This window comes from Siniperca chuatsi, linkage group LG5 (genome assembly GCF_020085105.1).
Source record: "Siniperca chuatsi isolate FFG_IHB_CAS linkage group LG5, ASM2008510v1, whole genome shotgun sequence".
Classification (NCBI taxonomy): domain Eukaryota; kingdom Metazoa; phylum Chordata; class Actinopteri; order Centrarchiformes; family Sinipercidae; genus Siniperca; species Siniperca chuatsi.
This window is the reverse complement of record NC_058046.1, coordinates 18,495,597-18,509,489: the sequence shown is the minus strand read 5'-3', so window position 1 is coordinate 18,509,489 and position 13,893 is coordinate 18,495,597. Positions and strand designations below refer to the sequence as shown.

At 41.0% G+C, this 13,893-nt stretch overlaps 1 protein-coding gene across 3 annotated transcripts in view; it reads right to left on the bottom strand.

Moving 5' to 3' along the window:
- Positions 1-8,737, bottom strand: part of LOC122875775 (coronin-1C-A) — a 35,974-nt gene extending 27,237 nt beyond the window's left edge. Inside the window, exon 1 of one of the 3 annotated variants that reach the window (XM_044195271.1) lies at positions 8,180-8,737. In XM_044195271.1, coding sequence (XP_044051206.1) covers positions 8,180-8,504 — 325 coding nt within the window. In that variant the 5' untranslated portion in view covers positions 8,505-8,737. Of the gene's footprint in view, positions 1-6,960; positions 7,117-8,179 lie in introns of those variants that run through there. The other 2 variants (XM_044195273.1, XM_044195272.1) reach the window with 2 other exon arrangements.
- Between the last annotated feature and the right edge of the window lie 5,156 nt (positions 8,738-13,893).

The following is a 13,893-nucleotide window of genomic DNA, read 5'->3' as shown; positions in this document are numbered from 1 at the left end:
GTACCATTATACTATCCTAAACATACTTTGGATTGGTTGAGGAGCACTTAGTTTGACTTTTTGTGGTAACAGGCAGGATTTAAAGAGCAGCACACAGGAACCAGAGAGGCAGGGTTATTCTGCTCAAAACTAGCAAAGGCCTTATCCAAACGGTCAACTTCCTGTTAGACTTCTGTGGCTACCAAAGAAAGATCAGGAACTAATACTGAACACAGTCATTCTCAACACAAAAGGAAATATCTAGAAAGAACAACCAATAGAACACTGTTTTCCCTCATCCAGTGGAGCACACAGTAATGAATAAGTTAAAATGAAAACTGAATGATAAAGTGACATTTTTATTTGTCAAAATGACAAACCATATTCAGACAACAGAAAGACCTCCAAACTGCAGGAGCTACATTTAAGAGTCAACACTGAATCTTGTAAATCAATTATTTATTATTCTGTTTTTATGACCCAGCCCCTTTCCCAAACATGAACGTCATACGTTGTCATGGCTGACATTTGCATGCAGCAATGTCTGTAGGGGGGTGTGCTGAGGCAGTAAAGGGTTGGCACCAGTCTGACAGCCAGACATACGCCAGAGAGAGATAGAGACACACCTTGGGGGGATGCTATGCTACTCAGTGACACTCTCCTGAGATTTACAGCTCACTGATCCAGCCCCAGCAGAGCTGACCCTGATGTGCAGAGACAGGGGGACCCCACAGCCTGAGGAAATGACCAACAGGAAATGGGACAAGTGTGACACAGTTTTTAGCATCCTTTACTGCATTCCTCAACTCCATTTACATCTGACAATACTGCTGAGGAAATGTGGGTCTTATGGAAAATTGAGTTTACTTTCATTGTTGTCTTAAAGTTTGGTCAGAATAACCAAACACAAATAATGTGGTTGTGCTTCTCCTCACTATCATATCACTAAATGGCAGACTTGTCATGTAGTATCAAATAACAGATAATCCTACACTTTAGGAACACAGTTAGGAAATGGTATGAAAAGGAGGGTGATAATGGAAGAATTTAGGCCCTTCATGCTTGCCGCTGAGCTCAGTGTGTTAGGCCATGGAGGGTTTTCCTCTCATCTCTACCTCACAGTCACAGTACAGAATGCTGCCTTCCATTAAACCAAGGGGAAATTATTTTGTTCTGACATAAGACTGCAAAACAGCTACAGAGAGGAAACGAGTTAAATAAATAAAATAAATAGAAAGTTTAGTGAGGGCTCATGTTTGGTCTGTGTGCCACAATGTCATTCCTATAAAATGTGTTATTACTTAAAGAACAAACATTTTCTGTCACTTGATCCGAGAGGCATCTCAGTAACTCAGTAAAGATCAATGAAACACTTGCAGGTGACCATCGTCCAGGAAAATCTAAATTTTGCTACTCAGTCATCACAGGTCCCTACAACTGGGATATCCACACGTTGGAAAGCAACTGTGTTACAGATTTTGGAGCATGGGCATAAACGCGTAAGACAGGAGACATTTAATGCCGCCTATCCCTGCCACATTCAGTTATGTTCACACATTCCAATTAAAACACGGGGCAACCTCATTCTGTCAACAGCTATTTGTACTCCAACTGGTTTCTCATCGACAGTGTTTATAGACAATTTTAACATTATTTGCCCCACCTTGAAAATAAAGACACAGCGGTAGGAAAGAAATTGTTTACAGACAAACTGCTTAGCTACAACACTTAGACAATAAGATCCCCACTATGGCAGATAACCAGCCTAACCAGGATTAAAACTCACTGCCTAATACGGCTGTTTGAAACCAAAAGATAATGGCTTATTCTGGACAATGGGCAATGCAAAACGAGAGTGGACAATGTTCAGACAGCCTTTATATCTTTTCACCACCTTGTTGTTGGAGTGCAAAACTGTCCCTGATGCTCTGTGTTTCATAGTGTGCATGGTGAGTGAGATGTGACATAACATGAAAATCCCAGCCACAAATCAGGATGAGCTGATGTGGGAGAGAAGGAGGGGCAGCAGAATTAGAGCAGAATTATGACAACGCCTAAACAGTATCCACAACACAGTTATTTTAGAAAAATACTGTATACTGTATGTGCGTGAACTTATCTCCATTACTGTTCCAGAAGCTTTAATCATTAAAACATGCCCACTATAAATATCTCTGAAATGGTTCTTCCTGAGGTTGTTACTCTGAAGAGGTATTGACTGCAATGTTGACAGAAAATAGACCTGTTTCTTGCAACAGGTTGAGCTTGACTAGGCAGCAAAAACTCACTAGTCCTCTCGCAGATTTAAGGTGCAGCCAAAGACAACAACACTTTGCACCAGAAATTAAGTAAAAAACAAAACAAAAAAGAACTTTGAGGCTGTAAAAAGAAATGTTGGTATCTTACTTTGGTAATTGGCTGAAACCACTGATTTTCAGAATAATTGTTTGACTAATGAATTAATCAACAGACTGTATATTTAACTAGTGTTGAAACAAACATAGTGGCTGCTTCATGTGCAATAATACATCTTTTGACTGCAAAGCAGAAGTGTATTCCTGTGTCCGTTTGTTCTCTCATTTGACACGTTTATCACAACCCGACATGCATATACTATAACGTACATGCCTCCAACAAAACTGTAGGCTAATACACCTACAATACAGGGGGGAAGTAGCATGTGATCAATGTATACACATTCTACAGTACTGGTATTTTATTATTAGAAAGTTATTGTTACTATAACTTAAGACTTAACAGACATTAAATGGTCACAGACTTTTCTTTCCCACACTTTGCTACCCATGCCACCCCTTGTCGCCAACACACACACACACCAGTGATTTCGCCTCAGTGCTCCCCATACACTGGCTGCCTTTTGTCACCAAGACCGCATGAGACGCCACCTAAATCCCCTTCCTGTAACCAAGGCCATGGACCACTATTGTAATCAGATTCCAGCTACATTCCAGTGCTTTTGGCAACAATGAGATAAGGTGCTGTTTTTTCACCTCTCTCCAACCCCAAGTCAGCATGCAGTCTGTGCTCTGCTCAACTTAAATACTACTGGATCACAATACTTGATGCACTTGATGTGTTTCAAGGAATGCTATTGTATTCTTTTACACTTTGTAGATAGACTAGATTAAAATCAAATTCCTTGAAGTAGGTAAAGGTTATGTACATTTATCAATAGCATGAAGTGTGTCAGACATTTACAGATAAAAAGATTTCAACACCAGAGGAAATGAGTTTTTGCCAACTTCCTCATTCCAAAACAGGAAAACTCCTTAGATTCAGACATAGGAAACATGAATGTGTCCAAAAATATCTGTATGTTTAGTGCGACTTTGACCATGCCTTAAACTGTACTCCAGCACAAACTGCCTTCCCAACTCTCTATCAATTTCTGAGCTGTGAGACTTAAAAGACTAACTCCTAAACTTCTTATCCTACTTAAAAGTCAAGATTTAAAAAGAGACCACTTTAAAATCCTATAAAACACAGGAAGACCTCTGGTTTTTATGAGTGTTTGTGTGTAGGGTTACTTTTGTATTAACACAACCTGAACATATAACCTAAGTTTTCACCTGCTGTCAGGTGATCAACACAACAAGAGGACAAATGCAAAACCCCTGCCTATTGTTCAATGTAAAAAAAAAAAGTCAACTCCTATACAATATACTGAGAATACAAAGCATGTGCCTTCCTCTTCCTGATCAGCTACTTACCCCTCCCCCAATGAGCAATGCACAAACCACTGCTCCATTTCAACAGATGTCAGCTGTGGTGGGAAAGACCAATGGAAGAAATAGTATTAGGCTGTGTGCAGCTGCTGGAATTGCTGAAGAGGAGGTTCGTCAAAACAGGAGAGAGGGCATCTGAGGGCATCTTTGATTGAGATTCCAAGCAAAACAAGCAAACTTATTTCTGAAAACCCTATAATATAGCCTAGTTACAAGACAACTATTTAGATTTATATATTTAACATACTTAATTGTGGCTTATTAAACCAAGAGTAATGGCTTGTTTTCTTAAACAATTTTAGTTATAATTCTATTGTCCCCTTTCTTATTTGAGTATCTTCATACGAAAAACATCCACTGTCGGTTTGCTGTGTGTCTGTGTTCTACTATGTAGGCAATTAACGGCACAGATTTAGACATGTGATCCTCTTCATCACAAGGCTGATCCAAACAAACAAACACAGTAATATGCTAAGCAGGTGGTTGATTAATGAGATGTTTCTTCTCACCTGTCCAAAGAAAAAAAACCCGGACATCTTGTCTGGAAAAAATAAATTGGTAGCACATAATATAAATAAAAAAAATCTGGTGAATTTTCAAGTTGTGGCATGTCATTGGGAAAGTTTCTGGCAGGAAGTCCTCTTGAAAGTGTGGACTGAGATAACATCTCGCACAGGCAGGACTGGACACAAACTGAGGTATGTGTCAGACATGTTAAAAGAATGCAATCTTTGAGTCCAACTGAGATGCCGAGGCCAATCTGTTGACCGAATATTTAGCTTCTTTCCACAGGATGCTGATTTTTCCTGCAGACTGATATGAGAACTAACCAACAGGAGATATATCAAACTACTACTGAGCTACTTCCTATATAAATGTACACATTCTGTAGCCTACAAAACAAAGCCCAAGCCTGAACCACTATTTCTTAACAATTTCAGCACCATTATGAACAGTGACTTGAGATGGCCAGCAGGGAACAGCTGGACTTAGCCAGACCTCCATCAACACTGATGACATCAATGTAATGGATTTGTTGGATAACAGATATAAATCTTTATAATCTCCCTGAAACCAATTCAAAATGTTAAAAATGCACTCATGACTTCACTACAGCCCACACCTGCATTCCTTGCTGCAGTTGATAGGAACCAATAGCCCCTCACATCTCATGCTTAATTTCCCTCTGCTTCCTGACCCACTTCCTCTCTCAGCCCTGCCTTAGAAAGGCCTGCCTTACGCAAAGACCTTGTACTGCAGCACAACCAGCAGAGCTTGATGCATCTGGAATGGTTAACAAGTCCAAACACAGCTGTAGTACTGTTGACTGTCAACCCTGGGGTCGCTCTGTCAGCCTTCGCCTGCTCTGCATCCCACAGCAAGTCTCGGTGAGGGGAAACTCCTGCAACTCAAAAGCTGATTACACATGGAAGCTGAGTAACCTAGTTCAAAACAGGGGCCAAATATGCAAATCATGCTGCCCTTTTGGCACACTAACCACGGTCATTACAAATCAAACTGCCCTATTGTCATGAGAAAGCAAATGAGCCGGTGGTGGCATACAGACAGAGGGGTCACACAAAGGACTACTTGGGACAACACCCAGCCACTAGGGCTAGACTGGAGAGACTATTTACGACTGCCATGTGAGCAGATCAGGTCATTAATGATCTTCCTACAACCTTCAGTTTTGGATCAATTTTCAATATACTGCTTTCCCAGCACGGAATAGGTATTTGAGAATCACATTACTCACAGCTCCAAGGCAGAACCAAGTCAAATTTTAAGGGTGAGGCTAATTCATAACACTTGTGACCAGGGCTGAAACTATTTAGACAATTCATTGATTAGCTGAGGGGCAGAAAATTAACTAATTGATTGTTTCAGTCATTGTATCAACCAAATCTGCCAAATTCTCTCTGGTTCCAACTGCTCAAATATGACGATTTGATGATTTTCTTTGTTCTGTATAATTGTTAACTAAATATGTATGGGCTTTGGGCTGATGGCCAAACAGATCAGAATCTAAAAAAATAATGGACAGATCAATCAATAATGAAAACAATCTTTAGTGGCAGCCCTACTTATGACACATTGTTTTGAAAGGGAAATTTAATCTTGTATTCATTAATGTGCTAACTCAATTTAACTACAACATACAGTGTGTGGTCCAGTTGTGGAAACTTTATATAAACTATTTAGGTAGATCAGAATAATAAGGCAATAAAGTGCCTTTGAATACAAGCAACAGTTACTAGTAAATAATGTACCCAGTTAATTTGGCTTGAACATAATTAAACCAAACCCTTGTTTTGCTGTAAAATGAGTATAATTTAAAACTGCTGTCACCATAATACTGATGGACTCAGGTGCAGTAACACCATATTGTCTGCCCTCATTGACTATAACTATTAAAGAAGGTTGAGGTAGTTAACCTATCTTGCACAGATTCTGCATAATTTTATACTAACGATTCTCCACGTGTTATGGCCAATCAGGCAGAGAGCAGGTGGAGGACACTGTGATTATGCATTTGGGTAACGTTAACATTTGTAGTTGCTAGCATGGAAGAAGCGGCCGCTCCTACGCTGTGACTCTTTTCCGTTTATCTTCCATACCAGTGTGTTAGTGGGTCAAATCTGAACCTGGCATCTGGATGAATATTGCGGATATTGGCTTTAAATCAAAGAGGGAAAATATGACAAAAAATTAAATTGTCTCTGTAAATGAGAGTTAACTCTTGGATATTCTTGTGTTTTGAGCCCATTGTTCAGTTTGAAGAGTCTATATTAACAGCCAGGATGCCAGGGGCCAGGGCGCGGTTGATCTGCCTGCACCTCCGTGTATGTATGAGGATCTATCGTTTCGGAGATAAGTTTTCCTGCCGCACTATGGTTAGCTACCCCACCCCGCTCAATAACGCACAATAGCACATTTCATGTCGTGAATTATCCACGAAACCCACTCAACACCCGAAGGAACAAAAACCTTGCTTGAAAACAGCAATTTATTTGGTTATCGGTTAGAAAGTTTTTGGCATTGTCAGTTAACCGCCGTTGAAGGCTAGTGCTAGCTAAAAACTGTACACATCCTACAGCCTATCCCGATTCATTTTAGCTAGCGCATGCACTTTCCTGTCTGGATGGCTGTAGGTGGACAAACGAAAGACCGTTAAAAACCTATTTAAGGGGGCAACCAGGTAGATTCTATACAATCCACATAATCTGTAACCTACCTTCTGAGAGGAAAATGAAAATATTCCGGAAAGCTGAATGATATAACACAGCCGTGTATCCCACTTGATTCCTCCCTCAGCCGGAGCCTCTGCTGTGCTGACACCACTCGCTCTGTGTGCTCTTTCCCCTCTCGGCCGCTAGTCCCGCCCCCTCATTTGGCTTGGCGAACCCTGTGTGGATCAGCGGCCTTTGACGAACAGCTCCAACAGCCAATCAGAGTGGCTTTTTGACAGGTAACAGAACCCATGCCTCGGGTTTTCAGGTTCCCAGTTAGCGAAAATCACCATCAATTGTTTTTTTGTAATGGCTTTATTGCGTTTAAATCTCCTGTGGTATTATTATGATATTCCTCTTATCGTTTTTAAATCTATTTACCATCTATTTATCATTATCTCCCTATTATATTAGAATCATATAATTTAGAAAAGCATTTGCAAAGCATGAATTGATCAATTAATAGGATTTATGTAGTTCTTCTTTGGAATGGTAGACAAGTGCATCCTACTTACTTATCTAACATTTAGGAGCAACTAAATGAGCCAAAAAGACCCATAATATTAAAAAACAACATTCAGGGTGAGGCAATAATAATTGGGTAGGTAGAGTGTGTTTATGTGTGTATGTGCCATTGTGAGTGAGTGGGGTTAAATTTATGGATACTAAATATGAAGATATAAACACAAGTGTATATGTCTAGTTCTATGTGAGAAAGTAATTCCTTGATCCACTTAGAGTTTTTATGCAGGCTACTGCTGATGTCCATTAATAAAAACTATAATATACAGTTTGTGATAGGCATATTACTGTTCTACATATAATTTTGTGATATTAAAAATATATTTAAATTCTCCCGAAGAACACAATGTACTACAAGTGTATTACAGCACCACAAGATGGCATTATTTCACAAATCCAGAGTGGTGCAGACTTTTGACAGAAGCAGAAACAGCTGTATTCCATCATCTAATTTATTTTTCTTCACCCTCCTTCAGTCTTGTAGATGAGGGTTGATGCAAGTGTTTGTGGTGAATCTGGCAGCCCAAGTTCTCATGGTTCATGGACCAGGAAAGTAGACTTCATTGGTTAACTATCTTTTCAATAACAAATGACTCAGTGATTAATTTACCTGTTATCCCCAGAGTGTTCTGCACTATCCGCAGTTTCTACTCATTTGATACTATAGTATGTATTTTGCAGTAGTCTAGATTTTACCCTTACCTTTTCTTACTGACGGCTTCCTCTCGATTGCCTTGTCTGGGGATTTCTGAGCTGAGTCGAAAGCCGCCTTCATCTGTGCCACCTTCACAGACTGGCCCTGCTCATCAGACTTGACTTCAGCTGGCTTTGGCCGGTCCTGGTGCTGCAGCTTTTCATGCAGTTGAATGGTCTCCTTTATGAGTTCTGAGACAGGCCTGGGTTTGGGAGTGCTTTGGGATGTATCTCTCTCTGAGACATTGTCCTCTCTCTCTTTGCCAAGTTTTTTATCAGGTTGGTCTGACATCATATCTTCTGTGTTAAGTGCCATATGAAGATCCTGCTTCATGTCTGCTGTGACCTGGTGGCTTTCCCCTGAGATGGCTGTGCCGGCTGCAACCAAAAGTGAGCCAGCATCCACAGCTGGTGCAGCAGTGTCCTCAGTAGAGTCCTTCACCTTCTTCCTTCTTACAGATTGAGCATCTGAGCATACAGAGCCAGATAACTGCGGATCAGCTTTGCTCTCACTGTCACTCTTTATTTGTAGAGGTGATCTTTCAGCACTGGTGTCTGTCTTCTCAGCAGTAAGTAAATGACATGAGTCTGCAATTTGCCCATCACTGTTTGTAGTTGGAGCCTTTGCATCAGGCATTGAGGAAAGTGCAGATTCCTCAGCAATCAATACACTCACTTCACATGACGTTCTTTCATGTGAAACAGCTGATTGTGAGTTGTCTGAGGGCAGGTTTTTAGAGGAGCTATCTGGCTTTATATTCATACCCTCCTTGATGGAAGCATGTGTTGAGTTGATGTTCTTCTCTGAACGCTGACAATCAGCTTTGGAATAATGTGATTTTGTCAGTGTGCTCTTACACATAGTATTCCCAGTCACTCTGGGCTGAAAACAAAGTACACCTGAGGTCATACTGTCAGCAGTACCTGTCTTTTTCACGTCCAGCTTCTTAATGTGATGATCTTTGGTTTGAAGGTTTTCCTTAGGTGGCTTCTCTTTCAACCCCTCCATGTCACATACTGACGAAGGTGTTTTTACATCTGATTGATCGATTCTATCAGTGGATAGCTCTGTTGCTGCACTGTCAAGGATCCTCTTTGCGTGAACCCCCACAGTAACATCTGTGGTGTCCTTGTTGTTTGTGTCAACGTCTTTTATTTCTGAAAGAGTTTGGGTTGTCTCCTTTCTATTTCTCTTCAGTAGCTTCTCCAAAATAGAACTGGGTTCAACCGGTAAGGTGGGATTTGATGCTGAATTTGAGTCAATATTTTGGTTTGTGGTTGTTTCAGTTGTGTCCATTTGTAGATAAGGCCTCACTGACTCCCTTTGGTCATCAGTTTTAATGACCTTTGGCTTAGCTGAAGAGTAGTCACTCAAAACTGGCTTCACCTCACATGTTAGCGTTTCCTCTTTTGTATTATTCTCTGTTCTCTCTTTTCGAGGTCTACAGTGAATGGTATCACTCATGTCTGATAGAGACTCTTTCTGCAGACTGTTTTTCAAAGGATGTTGGGGTTGAGCTGTAGGCGGTCCCTTCCTCTCGCTCAAGCGGCCCACTGTTCCTGCACAGAATTTAATATCTTCATCCGCAACTTCAGCCATGATGGTGTCATTCTGATCTTGGTGAACAGAGAGTAACAACTCATTTCCTGCATGAGCTCCACATCTGCTCATCTTCACCATCACAGACTCCTCTTCAGTGTTTTCAAGTGAGTTTGCATCCTCTGAGGTAACAGCAAGGCCATACTTTTCATATGAAACTTCAGCTGAGAAGTTTTCATCTTGGATCTCCTCGTGCGGGACGGTTCCCTCATCCTGATACTCCATCTTGATCCTGGAGGATGTGTGAAGCTCCTCCTCAGTCTTCTTCTCCTCTCTTTTGATTTGATTGTACAGCTTGTGTGCTCTGGCTCTTTCCTCAAGCCTTGCACTGCTCTTTTGGTTCTTGTCCGTCTCCTGTGGAACCAGCGGCACGGTCCTGCCTCCTTCTCCTCCCTCCTTTCCTGCAGCCCCTCCCTGTCTCACCTCCCTTGCAGCAAAAGGACTTTCCCACAAATTTATGTGCTTCTCACTAGAAGGTGTTGTTGGCTCCTGGCCGGGGCTCCCGTCCATATCCTGAGCGTCTGGCTCCCCTGAATTTTCCCCGGTGTTACTAGCCTCCTCCTCACAGGAGCTTCCTCTCTCCATGACATGTCTCGTCTCCTCCGACCCCTCACTGAGGGCCTGTTCTCCCCCTTCCAGTTTATCCTGGTTCTGTCCCATACTGGTCTGTGGAGAAAGACATGGTGTTAACCTCACAACGAAAGACCAATCCTCCCAAATCATGCCATGTATTAGGAATGCCAGAACAGAAGTATTTTCTTTTGCCTGCTGACCATGACTGATCTGTGCTCTACCAAAGCCTCTGTTATTCTGAGCATCTACGCTCATATTTCCTGTTTGAATAATACACTTAAATCTGGAAGCTGCTGAAACAGAAGAGGACCAGACACCTGGGATTAAGAGACCATGTAGCATGTAGCGGACAACTCATAGTAACACAGGAGCGTGTTGTGGTGAATAGAATAGGAGTATCTTATGACTTTAACTGCTATAGTATACCCTCTGTTGGGTTACTCATGCACTTGCAATGTCCACAGTAGCTCAACTTTAAGGCAAATTACAGTCACAAGATTTTGCAGCAATCTCACTTGTGAATTTTAATCCTTTTTTTGGACTGTTAAGTGATTCAGCAATATCACTGCAGCATTATTTTCTTACACTGTATGTAATGTAGTATTTTTTCTCATGCAAATTGAATGGATGATTTTAATTTAGATATAAAGCCTCATCCTTAGTATAACATATGTAAAATCTGTGATCAATGTTTTGGGATAATCAGCATCACAGCACATCATAGGCACAATAGGAGCACTGAGTCTGCCTGACTGATTAATCCCTCTCTATTAGTATTGAAGGTTCACAAAGTCTGATGACTGTCTGTCAGCAAATCTTTTTCCCACTCTGCCTTTTTAGAGCCAGCTTGTTTTGTCACACTTGTCATCAGAAGTTTTTGCTGATTTGGTTTCATGTGACCCAATTCATTGATTAGGTGCTAGTCAGTCCAGTCTTTTTGTGTTCCCACATGTGACATGTATGAGGAAGACATGATGTTAGCATTTCAAGAACTCTGTTAATGGAAGTATTGCATTCAGGAATGAAATAAAAGCCCTGCATCGTATTAATCTAACTTTGGATATGTTTTGTATTTAATTAGGCTTCTCTGAGGAATATTATCCCCTGCTGTTGACTGTAGTTATTGCTCTCATAAATAATTGTCGATGATTATGGTACTGATGATGATTAATGGTCAAGTATGTGATTATTAGTAGTAGCAGTAGGAGGAGGTGGAATGATAGTAGTTGATATTAACAAGAAAGCAGAACATGAGGTAAAACCTAAATTATCTTGTTGCAGAGACAAACTTTTCCATAAAATTGTCAAATTGTTTAATAGGTTTTCAGCCACTAAACTGCAGCAGTAAGAAAATAGTGAGGCACAAAGAACAATGGTCTGGACCATGAGTCTGTTTCCTGTCTATGGCCTCATCCCCCGTCTGTGTGACAACATATGACTGCTGTTGTCTTATCATCTGACAGGCCTGCACACTGGCCAGACGCATGGCTAAGGGAGCTAATGTTATCACCCTACAATGGTGGCACAACTGTGTGAGAAGATAAAAATATGTTGTGATATTGAGAGAGAGCAGAAATTCATGACAAAATAACACATAAGTGTGAGGACATCAGTACAAGTTACAGAACTGCCTTTTCTCCTCCCTGTGGACTCATGTGGACTTGTCAGGTTAAATCCACAGTAGAGCTCAGTGGAATTTGCATTCATTGATTATCCTCCACCTACTCTATCAGTCAGAGTGGGGAACCCCTTCCCTTGAGGCAGTCTATCCCTGTTAACAACGGCTCTATTATCCTATCTTATCCTCCCTGAACACCCAAAGCTGATCACTTGATCACCATGTGCTCTGCTGCCTCAACATATTCACACATACAGGAATTCAAAACCAAAGAACCAGGAACCTCTCGCAAGTTTCAGCATATGGAAAATAGACAACTTATCAGCTCTGATAAGTACAATACAACAAGGTGGGCACGGGCCTGGCTCATGACAGTTCACTGCTCTTACAATGAGATGCATATAATATTGATCTCTTATCATATGTTGCGGCTGACACTTACCAGTTAGACGTCGTAGCTGAGTGGAACGCTCTCTCTCTCTTTCTCTTTCTCTCTCTCTCTCTTTCTCAGGACCGACAGAGTGCTCTTTGTTGGTTGTTTGGTGATGTTCAGTCCTCCCTCAAATGCACAAGCAATGGGAGCCTTATATGACATCCATGTGATGTCACAGCACATTTGACTAACACAATCAGGGGGAAACTCAGACTTGTAGCTTTACTTTTTGCTTGGAGAAGTAATCTTAAATATCTCCATCTCTTTGTTTGCTTGTGTGGATTCAGATTCATGGAGAATGTGTTTTGATCCTGAGCTGAGATTTTAGATACATAAGTGATAACCTTTTCACCCCGTATCCAACTGGAGTACAGGGTTATAAAACTGGATGTTATGGTCAATGAAAAGTGCAGATCCTGGCACTAAGTGTGAATATAAGGAATGTCCTAATTTGTTCTGTTTCCCTTACCCAACACTCTTTGCATACCGCTGTCATGGGCTGCATAGATACTACTGCACTCCAGGAACTTAGTTAAGATAAGTAAGAGATGGTAAAAGAGTGCTTACGTCTGGGATAAGTAGCCAGGAGTGTGGGAAATCATCTGAAAAATAGCTCAGACCTTTTTCTTTTGTTTCTCTTGGTCTCTACAGTAACGTCCAAAACAGGATACGTCCTCAGATAATAAAACAAAAGTGGAGGTACGGCAGCCAAGAATTCACCGGTAGAAGAAGGGGAAGAGGTGCCGGCCCACACCCAGACTATAGACTGAAGGCTAGCGGTCCTCGTGTTCTCAACCTATGTTTTTGTGTTTGAAAAGAGTTACAGGTCACTCTCAATCTTGTCTAGACAAAAGCCAATATGTTTCTAATTTAAGATCATCATTAATTTACTCCACAGGGTTCTTGGCACACTAATGGTGAGTTTTACAAAGCTTCTTATTTAGTCCCTCTGTCATTTAAATGTTTACAAGTTCACAGTAGTCAGACACACTATTAGTTTTCCATTTCTGGAAAAACAGAAGTTAAAATGTTTTATACTAGTGTCAATTCACACATATACAACACTAAATAACATGTTTGCCGCCTCAATGCCCCACCACATGCTACACCGTACACAGGGCCTACCATTCATTATACAGACACACACAGTCATAAAGGAGGAACAACAGTATGTAACTTAAGTAATTCACTGATGTCATGCAAACAGTGACGGGAAGCCAAATGTTATATAACCTGGCTGTTAGAAAAGGGCTCTCCTGCCAAAGCATAGAGATGGGGGCACAATGATGTAATGTCAGGACACACACCATCACAGTTGAGTCACTGCACAGTTATTTAGTTATGCCTATGATAGTCTTCCCATTCAGGAAGGTCTTAAAGACAGCATCCATAACATTTAGGGTGATACAGTATATAATCCTGAAAATAAATATTACAATAGGTGTAAATATTTGCAGGAGCTCTCATTGTGTATCCCAATTGAAAACCTCCCTATATCT